The following is a 25,046-nucleotide window of genomic DNA, read 5'->3' on the forward strand; positions in this document are numbered from 1 at the left end:
CAGCCCCTTGGCGCTCGGCGTGACCTGCGGGAGCAGCGGTCGTGCCGCCCCGGGTCGGCTGCCGTGCCCGCGGCCAGCGGCGCTGGGGAGCAGCCCGGGGAAGCCTCGCGGCGTCAGCTGCTCGGGGTAAGGCTCCATGCTTCCGACAGCGTAAAGTAGGTCAGCGCTCAGACAGACACCTCTGAAAACCAGCGTGGGAAGCTGTGCATCATGCGTCGCTGTTATTCCCGCTGACTTCCTCCGCGGCCCTGCGCCTAGCCCGGCCAGAGGACCGAGCGGATCCATAGGCGCGTGCCCGTGCACGTCTGGTCGCCGTGTCCCCGCTCGCAGGCACTGAGATCTCTCCTGCCTGGGCCCTGCTCCTTTCGGCACATGGCAAGGTAACAGGGGAGGGGCTGGGGCAGGGACACGCGGCAGAGGAGCAGCGCCTGCTGCTCGCGACGGCAGCGCTGGTGGCTTGGCCTCGGGCCACGGACACGCCAGTGCGCGCTGAGCTCCTGGTGCGCCTTTTCATTTGTTATTTGGACACCACCGTTGCTTTTCCTTCTTTCTGCTGCTGCTGAAGCTTTGTCCGAAGTAAGAGGAGCGGGGACAGCAGCCACGCAGCACTGTGCATCCTCGCAGCGTTCACTCGGCAGGGAATGATGGGCCGCTCGCGTGTCGTGCAGCGATGCTCTCCCGTCGCCACTCCTGGTCTGGTGTTCCTTTTGCTCTAATTGCTTTGAACAATTCAGGCTCCCGCACGGAGGGCAGCTGTAATCTTAGGTCTGGAGTATCTGACCAGGCGGATTTAGCCTCCCCCTGGTCTGTTGGGATCCCCTTTGGTTGCTCAGCAGGGAGGCGAGTCGGGGTGTCCTGCTGCCCGGCCGTGGGGCCTGGCTCGCTTCGCACTCTCTCTCCAATAAGGGGGAAAAGCGTTGGTGTACACGGAGAGGAGGGATATTAACTTCTCTGGTAGGTTACAGAGAGTGTTGTCCCTGTGCTGCAGGATATGAAGTGATTTAAGAAGAAAAAAGCACATTCGAAGGACACGATGCTGTACAGTGGCTCTTGTGAGTGAGACCTGGGCTTTGGGATTTTGAGGTATTTGTAGGAGTGTACCCCTATAGTGAAAGCTCACCTTTCGTACAAAAGCCATCCCGCGCCCCTCCATCGGAGGTGCTCTGTGAAGTCTGGGTCCAAGCCCTCGTCTTGCCAAGCTTCTGGGTCGAGCGTGTGTGTGAGGTTTTGGGGAGAGGGGCCTGGGATTTCAGAGGGATCTGTTTTGCAAGGGGAAAGCCCTGTCTTTCAGTTGGCTCCGTGCAGGCCTGACCAGACGCGCAGGACACGGGTCGGGTTGCTTTGTGATAGGAAGAGAGTTTGCTCTGCAAACTTCCCCTGCTGCCACGCACCCCGAGGGCTGTCCAGGGAAGAGGCGTAGCCGTGGCCGTGCCTTATTCCCCCCTGCGAGCGGTTACACGCTGCTGCTGCTCCTATGTGCCGGTTTTATCCACGTCATCGCTTCGCTTTTGTGTTGCCCCGTCGAGTAGCTTTTAATAACGTAATTTTGCCTTTTTTTGCTCCTGAAGCGGTGAGCAGAGCTTTGTGTGAGTGCCGCACGCAGCAGGAGGGAGGTGCTGGCACAGCGGAGCTGTGTGTACAGGGAGGGGTGGCTCCAAGCAAGCTTTATAACACCTGAACTGCGTTCGATGTGACCTAGCCCCTGACAGGCTCGAGTCTCAGGCTGGCTAACAGGATTCAAGTGTTACAACGATTTTTGTACCGTGCCTGCAGCTGAGCTGGATGTGACCCAGTGAGGGAGCGAAGGGATTCTTTGAAAGTGGGGAGAGGCTTTTCTTGGGGGTTTGTCTTTGGCTAAGATAAAGCCGTGGTATTTCTCTGCTAAATTCTGCAGAAACAATAAGTAAAACCCACGCAGCAGAATTAGGAAACAATTATTTTAAAAGTATTTCGTGTACCTGGCTGCGGAAGGAGTTCCGATTTCATACATTTGTTTTCTTAGTGATGTATTTTTCTTTTCAGGGCTCAGCAGACTCGTACACAAGCAGACCCTCAGATTCTGATGTGTCTTTGGAAGAAGACAGGGAAGCAATCCGCCAGGAAAGAGAACAGCAAGCAGCTATACAACTTGAAAGGGCGAAGGTGCAATCTTGTAAACTTTTATAATAGCTGAGTTATGTGGTGCTTGTCCTTTGCCTGGTGTTAAAATTCACACTGCTGTTTTATAGTGACGATGGTATCTTTGGCAGTAGTTTGTCAACCAAGTGACGTTACCTGCAAGCAAGGTTTGGGGGGAATATTCTGTAAATGCTCTTGTATAAAGGGGATCTGCTTTAGTGAGCTGAACTCTGTTGGCTCGTGTGAAATTACTAGGTCAGAATTTTGATGTATTTGGCAAATACCCTCTACTAGACTTCTGGTAATTGGATACAACAAATGAATGCTTGATTCAGAAAAGTTTCCGCTGTTTGTGATATCTGTTTCTGTTTGTAGTCCAAACCAGTAGCATTTGCTGTTAAGACTAATGTGAGTTACTGTGGTGCTCTGGACGAAGATGTTCCTGTCCCAAGCACTGCCATCTCTTTTGATGCCAAGGACTTCCTGCACATTAAAGAGGTAAAAACAAGGAGTAGTCCATCCTTTTCAGAGTCCCAGCACCCTGGGGTGCTTATCTTGTACTTCGTGAAGCTTGATGTCGCTGACTTCTAGTTGTATTTTCATGCCACAGGAAGGCAACAGAATCTTGCTGTATTTGAAATCCCCTTCAACGTGGTAGATTCAGACTCTTGTCAATCAAATCCAGTTTGTGATGGATCTGAGATTAAGTAATAAAAAGGGAGTCTGTCCATCAAGAAGGGGAGTAGCAGCAGTTTGCACCCAGTCTTCATAAAGCACCAGAGAGGCTTGCAAGAGAGATGAGACTTAGAATAATACAAGAAGAAAGGAAAATATGGAAGAGGCTGTAGGACAAAAATATACTAAAATAAGGAAAAAGGAATGGGAATAAACAGGCCCTGAATATGGCTTTAGTAGAGAAGAATACATTTTATTGCATGTCGGGCATATTTTCTGCAATTATTAATCTGAAGTGAGCCCTCGAAATTTGCATAACCCCCTGTTGTTTTGTAGATCTGCACACAGGCTTGCAGCTTGCAGAAACATTTCTTTATCTCTACGTTCTGTGGGTTTATTTGAGGGTGTTCAGTACTAATTTGTCTCTTTCTTTGAACGTTAGTCCATCATTGCTTCAAAGCACTGATCTCCCCGAGACTGAGCCTATTTAAGAGGAAAGCACCTGCTTCTTCATCTCTAGAGACAGAGATTGGTGCTAGAACAGAGGGGGTTGCTTTAAATTCTTTCTCCCTGAGAAGGACACAGGAGAGGCAGTTGATTTGCATGTTCCACTTTCTCAATTTGCTGGAAACAGATGGAAGTTTGATTTTCTTTTTTAGATTTTTTATTTTATTTTTTGTTTAGTTTAGTTGTGGGCTGGGTTTTTTTTATGTATATGTTTGTGTGGAGTGATGCTTAAACCCCTGTTGAGGAAGCGGGGCACTGTGAAATCTGAATCTCTGTGTGTAGAATTGGTTTTCCCCCTCCTCCGTGTTCGCCAGGGATGTGCTCTGTCCCGCCTAGCACCACACCTGAGCTGCCCACCTTCTAAACCTGCTTCCCATCAGGGAAATGTCCTTTGCTAGCACTCAGGGCTGGAAGCAAACAGCTGCCCTCGTTTCAGCAGAGATCACTTGGACTAGAATAAACATGGTTCCAGATTTTAGAACAACACTAAACTAGGTAGAAGTAAGGTCGCCGTGCTGCCAAGATGAAACATCAGCAGTAACTGATGAGTTGCTATATTGAGAATATGTCCTGTGTGTCTCATCTGTCTCCTACAAGACTATACGTTATGTGCTTACTGAAAAGACGAAGTGCAACAATTACTGACAATGCAGAAGAAATCATGGGCATGGCAACCACTAGGAGGGAACTGTAGTCCTCCCACACGCTGGAGGCAGAGAATAGCATATGGGAGGTAATGACCTGCTGCACACAGCCCTGCTTTCCTTACTGCATCCTTATCGTTTCTGTTGTGCAGGTGCTCTCAGCATAACCCCGATTCCAATCTCATCTCTAGAGGCATCGCTCAGAAGTCCACGTCCTGCTAATAGAAGAAGGGTTGCCCAAAAAGTTGCCCAAACCCCATCCAGCCTGGTTTGAGTCTGTTCACCAGAAATGTCACACGCTCATTAAATTTCCGTCACACTCAGCACCTCAGTTGGTGGCATCAGAGGAGAAGTCACAGCAGAATGTGTTAGGGCAGTTAAAAGATAAGCAAGTGCTGTCACCGATAATGCGGCTTTCCACTCTCTAGCTGTAGATACCAGCCTTCCGGGCACTGCCCAGCACCTTTTAACTTCATTTAAACTGTGCAGATTGTCCAGTATTCTGACTTCAGTGTGGAGTTAAAAGTTGTGGATAACAAAATGAGGGAGTTTTGGACATGAAGCATTTGAACTGAAGCCAGTAACCTTTCTGTGTTCCAGAAATATAATAATGACTGGTGGATAGGAAGGCTGGTTAAGGAGGGCTGTGAGATTGGCTTTATTCCAAGCCCGCTTAGACTGGAGAATATCCGCATTCAGCAGGAGCAGAAGAGAGGACGTTTCCATGGAGGGTAAGAATGCTGTAACCTTTTAAAATAATTTAAAATCGTTTCTGACACCGGACAATATTTTTCAAAGGTCACTTGATTCTTTTTTATTGCAGTGTATCTGAATGAGTGTTTGGTTTGGGATTCCAAATGAAAATACCTATTTGCAGAGAACGGGCATGTTAGAAGTTGACTATGAAAAACAGGGAAAAATCGTATTGGCTTTAGAAAAGATAAATTATACTGTAGGAGTGGTAACAACAGAAATTTCTGAAGGGCTAGAGAGTTTGATGTCCCCGGGCGTTTAAGTCAAGCTGTTGGTGCTGAAAGGCTGCCAGCTTTTTATCCCAGCTCTCATATTCTCAAGGTTGTGGGTTTTTTCTTTCTTCTTTTTTTCCCCTCCATTTTGGCCAGAACCAGACTTTTCAAACATCATAGAGACGGTTCTGGCCTTCAGCTTCCCTTCTCTTCATCTTCCAGCCTGACCCTTCTGTGTCTCCACACTGCTAAACCTGGAGATAGCAAATCCCCGGAAAAATACAAACTTGTTCACAGATCTAGGAAGTAAAATGATTTCTCTTAGTCTCAGTTTGGTCATCGAAGTCTCTCTCTTCTATTGGCTGAATACACAAAATGCTTTTTTTTAAATTACTAATTTACTACCAGCATATTATTCCCACTAATTGAAAACGGAATTTAAACGTTCACGCAGATAACAAGGAGGACAGAAACTTTAGTACTGCAGAGTAAAGAAAGGTGAGCCATTTGAATCTAGACCTAGCAGAGAGCAGTAAGAGGAGCACAATTTAGCCTGTATGGTACTGTCAGGGAGTTAATACACTTAATCAAGGTCAGAAATCATTTCAAGTATAAACCATCTGGGGAAATATTTTTAGAATGATCGAGCAGCATTAACTGTGCTTTTTTTCAAGTTGCTTTTACAATTTCTGGAATAGCTTCAGAGAAAGGCAGTGTATCTCAGGGCAAGAGAGCTATCAAATTGAGAGTGTTTAGGATCCTGTTTTTGTATGGTGTATTAGCAGAAGGATGCTCTGCTTGTGTGAACGGGCATGACCACCAAATCACCAATTCCTGCAAATATCTTGTCTAATCTCATCTATGGAGAATATTGGGAATAAAATCAAACATAAGAAGGCGAAACATTATAAAAGAGGATTGTAATGAATGATGGTGAGATCATTTATTTTTGAGCGCCTTCATTAGACATGGCCATACAGTTTCTCTACCTTAAGATCCCTTTAAAAGCTGTGAGTACCTGTGCTAATTAAGGCTCTCTGTGATGAAGAATTCTGGTTTTGCCTGAACAAGGCAGTAAAAAGTTACCTATTAAAGAGGGTTTCTAGAGTCTTTAAGCACAGTAACTATCGCTAGTGATTATTTGCAATATCGTGAGTTTTGCAGCAGTGTCTAGGATATGTGTGCAGAAGATTTGCCAAGCTTACAGGGGTAAACAATCCCTACTTCGGAGAGCGCATGGCAGGAAAGCAAGGACAAAACCCTGGTTTGGACAGCGTCCCCTTGCTGCTCAGGGTGCACGTAACACAAAATACTAACTACTGCACTGAGGACTTGCTGGTTGTACTGAGCCGTGGTGCCATGTGCAGTCATCCGGTTGCTTCAGCAGCCCTCCTGTGGCTGCCTTGAGCTTTCCTGAGAGCTTTGCTTGGTCAGCAGTGGGACCTGCTGTCCCCTCGCAGCCTGCATGCAGCTCTCCTGGACACAGAGGTCTGCTTAATTCCAGCTTCTTCACTTTCCCCATGCCCCTGCCTTCACCGCTCCCTGCAGAGGAAGATTTCTCACTGTGTGAATAGGGGTGAAGACGCTCTCATTTACCGTGTAGTTTCTCGTGGGGCAATTTTCTTAGCTGCTGCCTCAAACCTCACGAGTTCATGTCTCTGGATACTTGGTGCTAATGGGGCTCTATCTGCTACCATAGGAAATCGAGTGGAAATTCTTCTTCAAGTCTTGGAGAAATGGTTTCTGGCACATTTCGAGCCACGCCCACTTCCACGGGTAAGGCAGAATTTTATTTAAGGAAACTCTTGCTATTTCTAATACTTCTATTTTAAAAATCATATATGAAAAGTGCATGTTTTCCCTCTTTGCTGACTTATTAAGATGTTCTACCGAAAAGTGCTTGCATGCGGAGGTGGAGAAAGTCATCTATTTCTAGACATGCAGTAGTTGCTAAGGGACTGGAAAAAAAGAAATCTCAGGAAAAGGGGCAGCTCCCCCCAGAATGCAATGAGTGGCCAATTTAAATAGAGCTGATGAAGAGCAAGGTACATTGAGGGAAATGAAAAGTGCATTGAGAAGGGGATTTTTGTCTGCAAGTTGTTATGCACAGCGTGTGTTTAACCAAGTTCTTTATTTGGTCTTTTAGCAAAACAGAAACAAAAAGTGGTAAGTAATACTTCTGTTTTCATTTTGTTTTATTTATTCCTAATACATAATTCCCAGAATTTTCATCTGGTTTGGTTAATGATCTAAAGGGACGTTTTCTTCTTCTAGACAGAACATGTTCCCCCGTATGACGTAGTCCCATCAATGAGGCCTGTCGTCTTAGTAGGTCCGTCACTGAAAGGTTACGAGGTACGTATTCCACGTATTTGCACTTAGTTTATATTTTCTTGTCCATCGTTTGCCTTAATACATTTGCTGTATTGTCCAATTAACTAACTAGACTTCCATATACATATAAAATTTTAGTCAAACTAGCAGATGCTCTGAATTTAGTTAGCCAAAATTTTAAAGAAAGTTCCCCTGTAAGGTTATTGTTCTCCTTTTTTCATTTATGAAAACTTTGTCCCATGAAACTCGGCGTTGGCAAATGAAACAGGTGGACTGCTGTAGAATATCCATACCTGTTCTCCAGCACCTGAAACTGACTGTCATTTCAGCATGTTTTCTTGATGTTTATTTTTTCAAGATTATTAATATATTGAAATATATACATAAGGAAACCTTTAGCCCTTGTAAATTACTTACCTACTCCCAAGTGGAAGAGAGGCGTGATAGATAACAGGTACAGATAAGCAGGAGACCCATTTTTCAAGGTAGCTGCAGATTCAAAGGAGCATTTAACACTTGCTAAATGAACACAGGCTTTTAGCAGGGCATTTTGGTGAACTTATCCATCTGTTAAGCGTTTTGCTGAATTAGGATCTAAATGAACATGAACATAAAATCAAAGCTACACTTCATTTAGTTTAATTAATGTTGTTAGTACTTTATAGGATATTATTAAACATTGGAATGGCTCTTTTATGAAGATTGCAGCATGGCACTGTTGTTAGCATAATGCAGTGTTCTTACATCTTTTTTTTGTAAGAATGATTTAGAGTGTAGATTAGCAAAGCGGGAATTAGGTACTTCATTTTCTACTATCTGCCTTTTAATTTTGCAGCGACGTTTCTTGACAGGAATAACTGTCATGCATTGATTTTTATGGTGCTGCACCACAGGTTAATTTGCTTAGGCACTCTCATGTTTGGAGGGGAGAGAGGCCATTTGTTAAAAACATACCTCTCTACAAATGTATTTCCCCTCTTTGTGTAAGAAAATAAGACTAAACAATACTAAACATGACATCTTGAACATCTAAAGGTGTATAAGGGGTAACGCAGTTGGGGTGTTAATTTTTTTCAAATTTTGTTCCACATGGCGGAAACACATTGAGCTTCCTTTGCAACCTATATGGGAAAGTCCTCTTCACTATTTTTTCCTTCTGACTAAATTCTGTAAGAACCTCTTTGAAAGATAACCTGAGAGAATTGAACTGCCAGAGGCCTGGGGGCTTTATCTAGACTGGCAGCTAATCGGTGTCAGTCGCAGTTGTACTGGAAGGGACAGGGAGCCCAGGCAGGAAAGGAGGTGACATCTGCTGTCGGGGCTGAGCATCTCAGATGCTCCCTATGTACAGGAATGGAAACATCTGTTTTTCCTGCTTGTAGGCCTCTCTGAGAATAGTTGTGCTCTTCTCCTAGAACAGTCATCCAACACGATAGATCTTGTATCTGGAGTCTTAAACCAGTTCTAATAACATTACTGGAGGGGAAAAAATGTTCTGTTGGACCCGAAAAGTCCCATAAGCTTCTGACATACGCTGAAGCCTGTTGGGAAGGGAACTGCTCTGCAGGGTGGTGAGGTGTCTCCTAATGCCTCCGTGCAAACAAAGGCAGGAGCAGGGTGACAGTTCTCACATCCTCCAGGCTGCGTTTTGGAGAGGGAGTCAGGAAACCTGCAGGTATTTATTACAACGCTTGCTGCCGAGGGCATGATGATTAAATGATTGCTACCTATAAAAGGTATTGATTGTTGGCAGTATCCTTACCTTTTACTTACTTCTCTTCTTGCTTTTGACTTCTTTTTCTCCCTGTCAATCCTCCCTGTTCAATTTTCCTCACCTCTGCAAAGGTGACTGACATGATGCAGAAAGCTCTCTTTGACTTCCTGAAGCACAGGTTTGATGGGAGGTGAGAAACACTGTCCTTCCCTTGCTTTGTTCCCCGTGTATTGCTAATGGTTTAGTGATTATTTTTTTTAATGTAAGAAGCCTGATGCATGTTCAGAACTGATTTACCAGCTTTGTATCAACACTGAAATGCAGCCAGCTTTGGGGTGGAGAGCAGCTAGTGTATTACCAGAAGTGCATGTGTCTGCAAATCTGCTGTCTGTAGTAGGATTTCTCGGGTTTAAGTGAATACTTTTGCCTCTGTATCTTGTCAGACTGAAGTCACAGGAGAAACCTAGATGAAAAGTGACTGTGGGACGTGGAAAGAGTGCCAAAACCACTTTAAAGATGGCATTACCAGGCTTGGGTTTTCAGAGCTGCCCTGGGAAGCCGGCTGTACCCTTGTACAGCCAGGAGTGGGAGAGAACGGTGCCACCCAGTTAAAAACCCTTTCAGCAGAGCCCAGCTCCTGGCCATCTTCTCCCCGCAGCTCCCAGGTCATTGCTGTGCTGAGCCCCGTGGATTGCTTCTGTTTCAGAGAGCTGTCCAGTACGTTTCATGGATGTCGTGGAGCAGTTGAGAAAGCCCATGCGACTGCACATAAAAGTACAGTTTTATTCGCAGTTCTTTGGACATGTGAAAATTTCTTAACCACTGGATACAGCTACTTGATCAGCCCAGCCAGGTGCTGGAATGTGCAAACACCAAATACAAGTTCCTCTTGGTTTATTTTGAAGTCGCTCCATATGGGCTAAGTTCATTCCAGCACCTTCTGTAAAGTTCCAGGTTCCCGTAGAGCAGGATAATCTCTAAATAAAACTCATCGCACCCAAGCCCTGTAATAAGTATCAGAAACAGCCCATTTCAACAGAGTGCAGTAGTGGTGCCTCAGACCAGCACCTAAGAAAAATGAACTCTTGAATACCCTTAGTAGTCAGGAATTACTAAGAAGTTTGAGGAAGGAAATGCTGAGAGTTAAAATACAGGAAAAAAAGTGTTAGAACGTAGAAATTGCAAGGAGGGTTCATCTTGTTCAGCTGGAGCAAGAATTTCCTGAAGAGCTGTGATGAGGAATGTAAAAACTTGGATTCCCTTGTTAGGAAGGGAGGCTTGGTCATTGGCATCTCTTCTTGCCCCTGGAAGGAAACCATCAGTAGTCATAGATATCCGCTGCATCTTCGGGGTGTTCTGCCCTTCCTTCCTCCTACTTTGTTCGGTATATGCTAACCACGTAACGAGGAGCTTGTTCTGTGCTAGCTGGTGTATGACAGTAAGTCATACATAAGTAAGTAAGTCATACATAAGTAAGCTACTGTATGACAGTAAGTCAGGTTGTAAATAACTAAAGCATTGGCACTAAGATGATGAGAATAAGTGTCTGTTTAGAAAAGGGGGAGTAGGATTTGTGGTCAAGGTAGGTTTGGGGTGCAGGGAGGTGGCGATGCTGAACTAACCCGTGACCAGCTTCAACAAAACATTTAGTGATCAACCTCTGTGCAAAATAACGCATCTCCTCAGCTTTATTAATCACTTGGACCAAGTGATTTTAGCAGATCCTACAAACGTAGTGATTGATTGGAAATGTGACAGATGAAGCCCTGGACGTGGCAGCCTGCAGATAAACTTGTGGTTCTGAGCTGTTCCTGCACCCTGTCGGCACATCCTCTCCCCGCTCCGGAGCGGTACGGCTGCGCTGGCTTCACTGCAGTTCACTGCGGGAGCCGTGGTGCACGTTTGTGTTAGGAGCGGGTAGGGAACCGTGGCGTGTGCTCCCTTCCAGCTGTTGGCACGTGTCTGCCAGCTCTGCATGTCCCACGGGAGCTGGAAATCGTCGTTTGTGGTAGGAAGCCATGGCAGCTGGAGGCGGTAAGTCATCTCGAGTTGCCAGGGCGGGACTGCTGGGAACATACCCTTTATGAGGTGTATTTGTGTACCCGATAAGAGAATGTACTCGGCAGAGGCCTGAGCCCCAGAGATCAGCAGAAGGACACGTGTAACGCCCTCTGAACGCCCGTTTAGGCTGCCCGAGCTGACGGGAGGTGGGCTCGCACCTTGCCTTGCTCTGCTCTGTTTGGCCCCACTGTGCCCTTGGTCTGCACCGAGAGGCAAAGGGAGGCATCCTGCCTGGAGTGGGCTATTTTTTGTCAAGCTTACTGCTGTTAGCTATGTTGGCAACCAGATCAGGCAGAAGTGTGAAATATACACCTTTAGGTAAAACAATTGAGTTCCTTTTCTGGAACCTCAGCTGCTTCTTGGTCCTTCTGCCAGCTTTTCTGGCTTTGGGGTCTTCCCCCTCCAGCCTTCTGGTTTGCTTTTTATTTTTTCCATCTGTGCTGCAGTTTTGCGGCAGGTCCATGATACCAACAAGAGAAAAAGGCTTCAGTACGACCTGAACTAGCAGCGCTCCTTCCCTGCCCCTTCGTGTGCTCGGCTTCTGTCAGCCCCTTCTTTTGTACCTGTGGCAGCCTCTCCTGGCCAGGGAAGGAAACGAGTGGCCCGAGGGCTGCACCTGCTGAAAGGAGCCTGCTGGAGCTTGGCTGCTACGAGGCGTTCAGGGACTGGCTGCTGCAGAGGCTTTAGCAGCCTCCTTTTCTAACCGCCTTGTATTTAGTTGCTGTTGCAAAGACCAAGCCTGACTACACGCAGCATAAACAAAAGGCAGCAAAGGCACGTTTTTTTCTTAACATCTTTCAGCAGCAGTGACGCCTAGGGTTACTTCTCCCTCAGGAGAATGAAACGCTTCCTGTGGCTGGCTGCGCTAGACCAGGTGCAGTAGGTGAGCATTTAGGGTCCGTCCGCTACACTGCTCAGATACCAGCAGAGATGTGGGAGCCTCCTGAGCCAGAGGGGGCCCAGACCCCGCTGTGTTTTAGCACCTTTAGCTCCATGATCCATTAATTTATTGCATTCCTTTTAAACTCATTTATACGTTTTGTTTCTACTGCATTTTCTGGCAGTAATTTTATTTATGTATTATGTGGAAAAATACTTGGGACTTGTTTTTAAGACTCCATCTCAAGTTGAGTGGAATGGCTGCGAGTCGCTTCCAGCTTGTTTTCTTTTCATTATTCACGGCTCTTTGACTCATCACAGTCCTCCTAACTGGATTTCATGTGAAGTGATTGCGTGTTCTTTGTTTTATAATCTAATTTAAAGGCAAATTCTCAGATACAGGTACATAAAACTGGCTTGTTCCGCATCCCGAACCCCCGTGCGTAGGATATAGGGGGGCACTCACTCTTGGTCTCTCGCCAGCTCACTGACAGATCAGTGAAAAGCGGAAAGGATCGCCTTTCTTGAGTTAAAGAGAAGGCTTCACAGGCTCAACTTTTCTCCTGTTTGACTCTGGGCTGATTCATTTAGCCCGTCGGCGCAGCTCTGTCTGGAAAAGGAGGGTGTGTGCTGGAGGGCCAAGCTCCCGGAGCAGGCAGTGCTGCTCAGTGACTCAGACGTGACAAAGTCTGCTCCTCAGATGTCTAAATATGGCCCTGCCTCACCTGCCAGCAACGTCAGCTGTAGTTTAACCATCCGGGAGGAGAATTACTGTTGCTGCTATGACTCGGCTGTTCTGTATGCCCTAAGACTTGCTTTAACTTGTGTTATTTCTGCTATTGTGTAAAATCATCTAGGAGATGGGTGAGGGTTGGGATGGGGAGAGGTGAGCTCATGTATTAAGCAGAAGAGCAGAAGCTGTATGCAAGGGTGTACAGTAGTGTAGGCAACAGAAAACATTGTTCAGTTACCCAGCGTTTCTCTGTAGTTGTTCTTTAATGATATCAATGTCTGCCTGATGTTTTATTGTATTTGCACTTTGGAATGAAATGCAGCTGTAAACCACGCGCGGCACAATGAGAATGTAACTGCTGTGGTTTTGTTCTGTCCTGTGTTCTTACCCGTAGGATATCAATAACGAGAGTGACGGCCGACATTTCTCTTGCTAAGAGGTCTGTTCTAAACAATCCGAGCAAGAGGGCAATAATTGAGCGGTCAAACACGAGATCCAGTTTAGGTGAGACATTGACACAGATCTGATTCTGAACACGGTTGCTTACTGCAGGAAGGTGACAGGATTTCAGCCTTGAAGATGTCACCAGTCCTGCAATTCTGAATGTGCCTACAGCATTTCAGTGTAGAATTCTGAATTTCACGTACTCTGATGGGAGACAAGATTTGCCCAGCTGAGGAGTGACAACAGAGCAGAGCGTACTCTGTTAGCCTCACGTTGGGCAATGCCTGGGCTGGAGCAAGCACTATTACAGTTGTTATAATGATTATACTGACATTAGCCAGAGGTGAGTTAGAGGCCTGCAGCCAGAAGGTGGTTTTAGGGCTGTTTCCTCCCAGAGGGGAGTTGGCCTCACAGCTCCCTCTTCTCAGGCCTGGGCTTTTAATTCCACATCACAAGGTGCCAGAGAGCTTTCACCTTGTCCAGTCAGGAAGGAAGCAGGTTCTTGTTTCTGACCCTCAGGCTGGTTTTTTTAATTATTATTATTATTATTATTAATGTTGAACAGCTACAGCTTAAATTTCCCGAGATTTGAGAGTGGAGATGAGGGTATAGGTCCTCCTGCTCTCCCCTTACAGTACCATGACTTCTGGGTTACGCTGTCCTGATAAATCTTTATTTCTTTAACAAGGCATGGAAATTTGTGCGTAGCATACACAAACCGATAACCTGTTCTCTGGGACGCCATCCCATGAAGTAGGATGAGTTATTTTTTAATCTTTTTAGGAAGAAAAGACATCTAAACCTAGTTCTCTGATATTTTGAGTGACTGTTTGAACTTGAGGTATAGGAGGCAGGGCTCTTCACCTCTAGTTTGCATTCTAGTCCAGGAGTAAGCACCCCCAAAATGAAGAACTGCGAGGGAGAGTACTACATCTTCTTGGGCCTGTGAACGTACATTGCTCTGTGGAGCAGTTCTCAAACAAGAAGAGATTTCTTCTAAGAAATATCAATGCATCACTTGCTGTCAAAAAAAAATAAAAAAATCTTAAGACTCCTAAGATATTTAGCAGTTTGGAAAATATGCCTGAGTTTATTTTGTGTTAATTGAAACATGCATTTAATTGTAGTATGTATGTATTTTCAGACAACTGAATTGTCTCCAAGGTAACATTAATTAAAAAAAAAAAGTCCTTAAGTAACAGGTTATTTTCTGGAAATTACATTAATTCACGTACAGAGTTCATGTATTGAGTGTTTACAGTCCATGAAGCTAAATGGGTGATGGTGTTTGCCTAAGCAATGCTGTGGTTGAACGGCTTTTTCCCATTTTGTTTTCCTTTTCTAGCTGAAGTACAGAGTGAAATTGAAAGAATCTTTGAGCTGGCGAGGTCTTTACAGCTGGTTGTCCTAGATGCAGACACTATCAATCACCCTGCACAACTTATCAAGACATCTTTAGCACCAATTATTGTCCATGTTAAAGTGTCTTCTCCAAAGGTAATGTATCTGACTCTTAAATTATCTGCATTTGCGTTTTGAAATAGCTGTATGGCATTCCTGGAGGCAGGAGAGGATTTTTTTCTTTACCCTTCCAGCAGTAACAGCAATACAGACGAACCGCTTGAGGCTCAAAGATCCTTCTAGAGCTCTGTCACTGCCACTTTTTGCCTCCAGAAGTGCGTCAAAAGATGACTAACATCTGTCATGTATTCACTTCTTTTCTCCTATTCTCTCCCTGGAGAGGAAGGAGTTGGTCATGTAACTATTTTTCTTTAAAGTTGCCATTTACTTTTTAGCTAATACTGCATTTGGCATATTGTTCATGAAGATGCTAATCAACACTTTACAGTCGTCATTTTCCCCTGAAGCAGGTGTTGATTCTCCCTATTTTATGCTCTCCTGAACTCTCTTGCTCATTTGGAGATGCCACTTAAAAAGAAAGATGGGTTCAGTGCCTGGCATCACAGAGCAATTCACGTGGCTGCCCGCAGTGGTGAAAGCTTTCAGGATGTCTTGTAATTCTTTAAGGGAGAAAATACAGTTATTTCACAGAAGACGTGGAAACGAGTTAAGTAATTTGTATTTCCTTAAGACAGTTATCCTGGTCTACACAGGATAGAATTGAGCCCAAACTAGTTATGTTAGCACAGCATGTTACCTGACCTGACTTACCCTCCCGAAGCCAAGCTGGCTAAGGCAGCAGCAATAATACTTAGCTTGCTAGGGCTGTAGTGAGGACTGGGTGAGCGGGTACCCTCCGTGGTGACGCTCTGGGTCACAGCCCTGTTCCCTACTGGCTTTGACTTTTTCAGCTGTCCTGCAGGCTAGCTCCTCCTGGCTTCATTTGTCCCCTGTAGCCCCGGTGTAACAGCCTGCTTGACCTGCTGGCTGGGCAACAGAAGCTGAAAAAAAATAAGACACAAGAGCAGATACCTTGCTTGTATTTGGGCTTGGGTATATAGACAGGGCTTTGCATTGTGATGAGTAGGAAGACCCCACCCCTGTCTGTATGCCCGTGCTGCTAGGGAAGATGCATTTAAAATTGTTTTTGAAGCTTAGTTTATATTGACTGAATTCGCTTGGGTTACTGTCCAACGGAAATCCATTAGGTCTAAGAAGTTTCAGGAATGTCTACCAGGTGTAAGAGCACTTGTTTGAAAAAGTGATTTCAATGAAACTCCCGCAGAGTTCATATCCAACAAAGACTTTGCTGGCTTAGCAAATCCTTTTTAATTGCTAACACGTAGAACACATTCTGTCTAAATCCAGCCCTTGCCACTGACATGCTGCACGATTTCTCAGATCTCCATGTTGCAACATCTGTCCTAGCCCACACTAAGCCTGGGTAACTTTAAATCGAGTCATTCCTAACCTGGCTTGTTTCACACGTTACAGATGAGCAGCTCAGCTGGCACATCTGAAGGAGGCACAGCTTGCAGCAGGGACCAAAAGAGCAATCGCTAGCAGTTAAGGCTGGGGAGGAGGGGAGACAAAACAATTTTTCTTATAAGTGTAAGTGGATAGAAAGAAAACATCTGTCTTCATCTTATATTTCATGTGTTCCTTTAGGACATGCCTTTTTTTGAACATTGGTGTAAACTTTCTTTTTGTAATAACGGTTATTTTTACACCGAATAATCTGTCTCAGATCCTTCACTGTATTTCCAGGTAAGTAGGAAGCAGAGGGAGGTCCCTGTTGCCTAACAACAAATTGCAACAGTGAATATTACAGAATTGCACCATGCTATTACCTGTTGCTAGAGATCTGTTGTGCATCGTATTAAAGTATTCCTCAGGAGCAAATTCTCTGTGTAGCTCCCAGTTCCCCTTTGCAGCCATCCGACCCCACCACAGCCGTAGCTCTGGGTTGTCTCTCTGCGAGCCCTAACCCTCAGCTGAGCTTCAGACAAGGCACCCAGCCCTGTGAGCAGTGCAGATGAAGAGGGAATGGCTGCCTGAGCTCAGACACAGAAAGGAGGCACGCAGAAGGAGGACGCAGGCAGAGGCGTCCCATGAGGAGCACAGTTTGGGTGGGGAATTGAGAAAGCCAGAGTCCAGGTGGAGCTAGAAGTAGCAAGAGACGCTAAGGGTAACAAAAAGGGCTTCTGTAAGGACGTGGCAAGCAGAAGAAGGGCTAAGAAAAATGTGGGCCCAGTGCTGCTTGTGGCAGGCACCCACAGCAGAAGCTTGATCTGGTGCCCACCGGACTAACTGGACAGCTGCGAGGCCGAGGGACCAGGTGGGATCCATCTGGAGGTGCTGAAGGAGATGTCTCGTGCTGTTGCAGGGCTGCTCCCTATTGTAGTTTAAAACTCAGAGTGATCCAGGGAGATTGCTGAGAAGCGTGAGAAGGCAGATCTGACATCCGTCCTCAGGAAGGAGGAGCTGGGGGGCCGCAGGCCAGCCAGCCTCACCTCAGTCCCTGGGGAGGTTACGGAGAAAATCTCCGGGAAGCCATCTCCAGCCACACGGAGGACAAGGAGGTGACAGGGAGCAGCCTGCAGCGATTTACCAAGGGCAAATTATGCCTGACCCACCTCGCTGCCTTTCGTCAGGGATTATGACCCCAGTGGACAAAGGAAGAGCTGTAGGCCGTTGCTAGCTTTCACTTCAGCGAGGCTGTGACGTGTTCTCCTGTAGCATCCCGACAGGCAAGTTGCCGAGACGGGCACTGGGTGAACGCGGACGACGGAAGGTGCTTAAGACTGAAGGGGCTGCTGCGTCCAGGGCGCTGGTCAGGGTGCAAAGTCCAGCTGGCGTCTGGGGCCAGCACAGTTCAGCGTCTTCGTTAACAGCCTGGTGACGAGATAGAGTACGGGTTCGTGGGAAATACCAAAGGCTGGGGCGGGTCGACGTGCTGCTGGCAGGGCTGTCATTTGGGGGCACCTTGCAGGCTGGCAGAACGAGCTGTCGGCCACCTCCCAAAGTTCATCAGAGACAAATGCTGAGTCCTGCCGCGGGGCTGCAGTTAAATCCCTGCCCTGGGCCAGCCCGGGGCCGACCGGCTGGGGAGCAGCTCTGCAGCCGGGGGTCCTGGTGGCAGCGTGTCGGCAGCGAGCAGCGAGCCTCGCGACATGGCCAGCAGCCGCGTGCTGCTCTGCGTGAGCAAACGGCTCAGTCCTGGCCCTGGGAGGCTGGGGATTGCCTTGGGTGGGTTCAAAACTCAGCTGGCAGACTGAAGCAATCTGATCATCTGGGCTTCCTTTCGGTAAGGGGTTGGCACAGAGACCTCTAGAGGCCCTTCCAACGTAAAAAATACTCTCCTCTATGTTCCTGTCATTTTCCTTGAGACTTTACAGAGAAATAATTTAGATTTTTCTAACTACTTTGCCCCTGAAAATATAGCAATGAACATAGTGGAAGTAAAATAAATAAATAAATAAATTTTTAAAAAAAGGGAAAAAAAAGAGGAATACAAACTGTGTGTAAAACACCTTTTGGACCTAGAATGTACCTTGGAACAGAGTCGCAGCATTATTGCTACACAGCACAACATGCTTGTTTTCATTTATATTTTTTGTGGTCTTCCAGATTACATTTGTCATAAATAACCTATTACTTAGAGTAGAATAAATCAAAATCACCATTTCCACTGCTTTTGAAATACTTGCAAGGGATCAAATGTGGTGCGGAAGGAAACGTGCACAGCTCTCAGAGAGGTTATCAGCAAGGTTTATGCTTATATTCTAGGACGATATTTTATCAGTTTTGTTAAACGTAACGGAGAGCTTCTGAACTTGTTAGTCCTCCAGTGGGATGTCAGTCTGAGCTTTGTGGAGATACGTGGTTCTTAAACTCACATTTTCCTCTTTTCCCCTATCAGGTTTTGCAGCGACTGATTAAATCTAGAGGAAAGTCACAAAGTAAACACTTGAATGTTCAGTTGGTGGCAGCTGATAAACTTGCACAATGCCCACCAGTAAGTACAGAAGAAAGGCTAAAGAACTTGTCATACGTGGAGTTTTAAAGATTTCTGCTGTGTTGGTCCTTTATTGTAGCTGAGTTCACGTGTTATCACTTCGCTTCCTAGTGATTCAGACAGCCCTGCAATTGCAACCCTAGAGCAGCTTTTATTGCTAAGAAAGAAAAATGTTTGCTACTTTCTTACCGATTATCTCCAAAGCCGGGTTTACTTTTATCTTTGGCAAGATGACAGGTCAAAAATGACGTGTATGGTAAAACTGAACTTGCAGCAGCGCGTCAGCGAGTTACATCGGTTGAGGAGCAGCGCTGGCTTAAGGTGCTGAAGGGCCAAAGTCTCCGAGGCCTGGTTTGAGGGGAAGCCTCAGAGGAGTTTGCCTCAGCTGCGTAGTTTATTTTTGAAAACCGGGCTTGTTTTCTATGACAGAGAAAGCCACGCAGTGGAAACAGGCTTGGCTGAGGGCTTGCTTTTACAGTGTAATAGCTGTGAGCAACCTTGTAGTAGTGCAGAGGCTGCTGTTCATAGCACAAAAATGATGAGAAAATCCAGCCTGTGGCTTACCATCTTTCTCACACCAAAGCACTGTGAGGAGAATCAGAGAAATTCAGATTAGACACCAGGAGGGATTCTGTGATCGTACCGTCTGACTTAAAATTTCAGATAAAACAAGTTCAAACAGCTTTTGTTCTGGAGTAGTGATCCACAAGGATTTATTTCCATTAAACTTTGGTTTTGTATGCTTCTTGTGATACCGAACTTCACAGCCTCCTCCTCTCTTGTCCCCACTGGCCATAAAAAGATAATTCAGGTACTTCTGGACACTCCTCCTGTGTATAGCAGAGATGTTGCTTTCTAACTCTTCCCCTTAGTAGGGATTCAGGCCGAGCCACATCTCCTTTACTCCAGTGCTCTCATGTCCAACACATGTCCCAGATACAAACTGAGGAATAGTTGATGTAGATCTGTCAAAACACTTAATCTTGGGAGTTTTGCACAATGTTTGGGTGTATGTTCAGGCTCGATCTATGCTGAGGTGTTAGAAAACAGAGAAAGAAAGAGGCTTGAATGAAATTTTTGTCCTTATCTGAAAGCTGAATGCTTTAAGAACGTGTCCAGAATGAGAGAACTCTTTTCCCCGATGCAGGACAAAAATGTCCATCACGTAGAGAAGTGGTGGTGGTGTGTCTGAGGGGTGTAGCTCGATCCTCCAGCCGAATGCGCTTTTTGCAGTGCTCTCTGCCCCAGGCAGCTTGCCATTTGCCAACAGGTGTGGTTTCAGCAGCCGTCCTCCTGCTGGCTCTCTTGCCCTAGCAGCACCACTTGCAGATGTCCCCTGTCAGAAGCGCTGGATGGTGACAGCAATTACACACAGCTGCTGGCACTGCAGAGCCAGCCCGAACTTGTCACCAGCAGCTGAATGCAGCCTGGAGGCATCAGACAGCTTGTGGGTGTTGTGCATATTCCCCCCTAGCCCCCAGGGCTTTCCGAAGGGGATGTCACACGGCGGATGAGGGTCGGGCTGTGCATTGCACAGGCTCACGTTCCCTTGCTGGGTTCGTACCGCAGCCCGGCACATCCCAGCGTGGGCAAGGCGGCGCAGGCAGGAGACGCCGTGGTTTTGAAAAGCCTCGTTTCTGCCCTCTCTGCCAAGGGCAGCGCCACTCGGAGCTTCTGGTTACAGTAACTGGAGATTGTTTTCCTGCCTCGTCCTCCTTTCCCTCTTCGAGCAGCACCGAAAGCTGCTCAAACCACCCTGTTTCTTCTGGAGCAGTTAGCTATGTTGTGCTCTTCATGTGTAATTTTCTGCTGAATTGTTATGTCTTAAAATGATGACAGAGAATTCCTGTGAGGCACTCAGGTCCAATTAGCTAAACCAATGCTGTACACTTTTCTGTCGTACAAAACAATCCCTGTACAAGTGTGTGTGTGTCTACCTTCCCAGCTCCCAAGGGCTGTGAGCCAAGGGAACTGCACCTGCACCTGTCTGAATCCGGCTGGTGCTGTTTGCACTGCGCCGTCACCGGGAGCTTGCATGCACAACAAGCTGCCACACATTTTTCATTCTTTGCATTTTGAAGGGTTTATTTATTTTTCCACCTGCACAGAGGAGCCTGCGTGTGTTTCACAGCCTCAGTTGCTCTTTTGTACAGCCATTTCCTCTTACTCCCCTGGGATTTGCTCACAGCAGTCGAAGTGATGCAAGAGCTGCGTTGCTTGAAACGAGCAGCGTGCAGCACGGGGTGCGTGTTGTAGCTTGTTCCTTGCACCACAGCACTTAACATTGTTCAACCCAGGATGCAGTAAAGTCTGCCTCAGTACCCAGTCCTGCGGTTCTAGTTTTTTGCCCAAGACAACAAAGGGACCCCACCCGGATAAGAAGTGTTCCCGAATTTCAGAGCGTCCCGATTTCAGACCTGTGGCTGTGCTGCCGCCGAGGCTGCTTTCCACTCAGATTGCACAACAGCCTGCTGCGGACATCATCAGGTCAGCCTTGCACGGGTTTGTTTCGAGAAAGTTATTCCTGGCTTAGAGCACTCGAGGGGAGATGGCTTCACACCTCCAGCCCCGGTTACTGGGATGTTTGGGTTTGTTTGTGAGGGTTGAACCTAGTCTGTCACGAGCAAAATACAAGATTGCCAAGACAATACCCACGTGATACAGATATAAATCCAGGTGAAGTGCCCTCGCTATTCCAGGTCACATTTCAGAGCCAGACCTGCTGTCTCTGCCTGGCCTGTTAGACCTTGTAGCCTTACAGACAGCCCCTAGCAAGAGCCCTGAGGGCTGGCACTTGTGAACAAGTAGGACCCAATCTTTTGTATCGTTCAGAATTTGTGTTTTCCTTGATTGAGCTTTTTAAACCAGTGTTCAAATTATCTGGTAAAATCTTCTGGCAATGAAATTGCTATGAAATCACACCGAAGGCTTGCACTGTATTAATGTATTAGCCAGAGTCCATGGTGAAGCCAACAGGACTTTCCTAACGAAATTTCACTGCTGTCAGGAAGTGTTCATTTTTGCTGATGAGTGTTTAGATTTGTTTGCGTTTAAATTAAAGGACTGAGTTGATTCATGATTTAATTAACTATAGGTACACTGCTAAGACCAAAGACATCACTGTCTGTCTTCTGCACTGTGACCTGCTTCATGTGTTTTGCGGCTCAAATTCCTGCAAGAGGATTATTTGTTTAAAGTGAAGATACTTGAAAACCATAAAAGCCACACTTTTTTTCATTCGCTGCAAGTCAGTCTTAAGTAATCAGATGGTGCTGTACGTCTAGACATTACAAAAATAGCTCTCTTTTTTGGCATATTTAAGTTCAGGAACTGCTTTCATTATTAATTCCTTGCTAGTCTTTCACTGATGCTGCTCAAGCCAGGGCTAAGCATGCCTCGCGCTGCATGGCTCTGTTCAGCAGGGACATCATATGGCTCAAAGAAACAGGAGCTGTGCTGATCATGCAGCTTTAGATATTCTGGTCGTATACACTTGGATCTTACTGTTAGCCCGTAGCAGTACCGCCTGCGGGCTGGGCCCGAGGCTCAGCCCCTGTTCCACTCCCTCTCTCACCGGTGGGTGAGGAGGACACCTCTGTAGTCACCGCAGTTTTAGTTTGTGTTGCTGACAGGGTAACGCACTTAGAATATTTTACAATGGCACTAGAGTAAACCAAAAGAAAGCAGAGACAGTGGCTACTGAAAAAATACAGGAAATATCACTGTATTAATCCATATCACTTAGGAAATACTAATATATTGAAAAGCTTATATGATAAACGTTTTATGCATGTAGTAAAAAACACTGCAGTCAATAAATTGCATTTCAAGGAGAACTGGGAAGAAATTGCTTTGCTCCATGAGCCTTACAAACAAGGATCTTTTAAAATGATTCTTCTAACTCTCTTTTAACTCCTCCCAAATACATACAAATAGAACAAATGCAGTTTAGCTACGAGCAGAACTGTTAAATTCAGGAAAAAAACTTTTCTCTTTGTAGAGAAAAAGTGCTTTCTCTACAGTTTTTCTCTGTAAAACACTGTAGAGCCCTGGAATCAAGATCCTGCAAGTTCTGCAGCTTTTCCAGGTGACCTTGAAGTGACAGCCTGAGAGGCTCGCCATTACCGTTCCTACGTTATTTCAGAGTTAATTGTCGAAAAGGTGACATTTCCACTGCAGCTGTTAGAAGTTCTTGTTCCCTAATTTCAGTTTAATTGAGATCCCTGTCAAAATAGCAGATGAAGGTGTGTACTGCCACAGAACCGTGTGGTTTAAGCACTTTAGCTGGAGTATTGGCTGGTGCTGTTTTGGAAGTGCATGAAGCTGCTACCCCAGCGCAAAGCAGGCCGTAGGTAGCAGCGGTGGAGTTCCCATCGCTGCTCACTTTGTCTTACCCGCACCGTGCAGCAGGCTTAGCTGTGCCGGGACAGCACGTCGTGAGCCCCTGGGATCACCCGAACCGGGGTGAAGAGAAACTTGAGAAACAGTTCCCTCGTTTAGCGGGAGGTAGTTGGAGGGTGATGGAAGAGTACTGAGTGAGCTGCTTGCTGCTAAGTCCCCCTGCAGCTGAAAATACGCCTAGAGGTACAATTACCTGATGACCTGCAAAAAGGGGTGCTGTATGCACAGCTAGAGTGCCCTCAAGTCAGCAGCCAGCTATGCAAAGAGTGAGCAGCACAGGAAATAACAATATTGGCTCTGTATTACAAGAAAACCCACGTTATGTTCCAAGTGTAGCATTTATTTTCAATATTTTCCAGAGTATATTTAAACAGTTCCCATTGTAACATTTCCAAGCACCACTATGCTTGAATTACTAATTTCTTCAACAAGTGATGGTGTGAGTGGGGTGGCTATGTAATGAAGGATGCAGTTTCAAATGTCAAAATAGCAAAGGAGTGTGTCAGGTGTGTACATAAACAGAGGAGCAGAAGAAGGAGCAATAAACGCTGAATTCAATGAAAGGATGTAGTGTTAGGAGTATTCGTAGCACTGCAAGTGAAAGAGTATTCCACACTTGCCAGCAGGGGAGGAGACATTTCTCCACCATGCTGATAAGAAAGGATGAATCAATAAAATGGTTTTAGTATTGAAGTAAGTTCTGGAGCAGGCTTTTGGGCAGAAGGTAGGTGCAAGAGTGAGATTTCTAATAACCTCCTCATGCAGCTTATATGTTATGCCAGAGACGTCAGCTCCGTGTCCATTGGGTAGACCTGTGAATATGCAGGGAGGAAAAGCAGGCTGTGGTTTGTATCAGTCGCTCTTAGCACCTGCACCACCTGCACTTGTCATTTCCTGTGAGAATTTCATAATAGGTTTTTTCCACTAGGGTGAGAGTCGAGATTAAAGATGAGGTACAGCAATTCACTGCTGAAAATACATTTACAGTTGTCTTGAGGAACTCTGTTTCTGATGGCTTGCTATCAGCAGTTGATCGCCAGCACTCGCAATCTGCAGAGTGTCCTTTGGACAGCACGGAAGACACGTGGCTTTGAATTCCTTCCATGCTCACTACCAAATAGCCTCTCTGGGGGTCTCACAGTGAAGAGGTCCAAGGCAGAATGCCAGGATTTGCACTGGTGCTTGAGTGCCGTCCCCAGGTGAAGGGATTAGCAGCGGAAAAGATGTTACCTGGCCTGGCAGATCCGAGAGCAGGTACAGGGCTGTCTGTCTAGCTAGGCATAAGCAGGTAGTTGCGCACACAGTGCGTGGAGACAGATTCCTGGCTGTACACCCCCAAACTGGCTGTCCTGTCACCAACAGCTGGCTGCGCTGTCACAGCTTTGAGCAGCAGGACTGCTGACAGAGCGGCGTGCTGCATCACTGGTCTGACAACCTCTGCTAGGGGCACGATTCGCTCTGGAAGTGCATTCACAGCTGGGATACGAGAAGTGCGCGTGAGTCTTGGGTTCAAAACCAACGTAAAGCATCCCCGTGTTACTCTGGCAAGTAGCTTTAGGTCCTGTCTTCCACTGTAGTGGGTTTTGTACAAAATGAATTTCATTCACACAGTCCCGTGCCTTTGAGCGTGGTAGGCCCCGTTCGACATCTGGCGACTCACACTGAAAGGATTCGGTCACTTCTGAGAGCTTTGGCTTTTGATCACCGTATAAGCCCACTCGCATTGTTTTCCTTTGCAATTGCCATGCTCTCATTGCTATTTATTTAATTCCAAAGGATTAGCATGATGAGAATTGTTTAACATCTCTCATTTCTTCCATAACATCGTAACGAACCAAACTTTGTTGTTGTGATCAGGAAATGTTTGATGTAATTTTGGATGAAAATCAGCTCGAAGATGCTTGCGAACACTTGGCAGAATACCTTGAGGCATACTGGCGTGCTACCCACACCACCAGTAGCACACCCATGACTCCTCTTCTTGGGCGAAATTTAGGATCCACTGCACTTTCACCATATCCTGCTGCAATCTCTGGACTACAGGTATGAAAATACGTTTCAGCCCCAACAGCAGTGCACATCAGGTATTCTTTTTTTATTATTATCTTTGGGAAAATGGTGTAACATATAGCATCATTTTTATTTGTTTCAT

General features: G+C 46.1%; 1 protein-coding gene across 9 annotated transcripts in view; it reads left to right on the forward strand.

Annotated features, from left to right (window-relative positions):
- CACNB4 (calcium voltage-gated channel auxiliary subunit beta 4) overlaps positions 1–25,046 on the forward strand; it is a 79,546-nt gene that overhangs the window by 47,272 nt on the left and 7,228 nt on the right. For 7 of the 9 annotated variants that reach the window (XR_014585839.1, XR_014585840.1, XM_083841118.1 and 4 more), the window contains 11 exons: positions 2,023–2,142; positions 2,494–2,616; positions 4,545–4,675; positions 6,609–6,685; positions 7,056–7,075; positions 7,184–7,264; positions 9,089–9,147; positions 13,025–13,134; positions 14,420–14,571; positions 18,398–18,493; positions 24,752–24,937. Coding sequence is in view for 7 of the 9 variants with exons in the window: in XM_083841118.1 (XP_083697244.1) it covers positions 2,023–2,142; positions 2,494–2,616; positions 4,545–4,675; positions 6,609–6,685; positions 7,056–7,075; positions 7,184–7,264; positions 9,089–9,147; positions 13,025–13,134; positions 14,420–14,571; positions 18,398–18,493; positions 24,752–24,937 (1,155 nt within the window). In the remaining 2 variants the exon portion in view is untranslated. The remainder of the gene's footprint in view (positions 1–2,022; positions 2,143–2,493; positions 2,617–4,544; positions 4,676–6,608; positions 6,686–7,055; positions 7,076–7,183; positions 7,265–9,088; positions 9,148–13,024; positions 13,135–14,419; positions 14,572–18,397; positions 18,494–24,751; positions 24,938–25,046) is intronic. The other 2 variants (XM_083841116.1, XM_083841119.1) reach the window with 2 other exon arrangements.

Source organism: Anser anser, assembly GCF_964211835.1.
Source record: "Anser anser genome assembly, chromosome: 6".
Classification (NCBI taxonomy): domain Eukaryota; kingdom Metazoa; phylum Chordata; class Aves; order Anseriformes; family Anatidae; genus Anser; species Anser anser.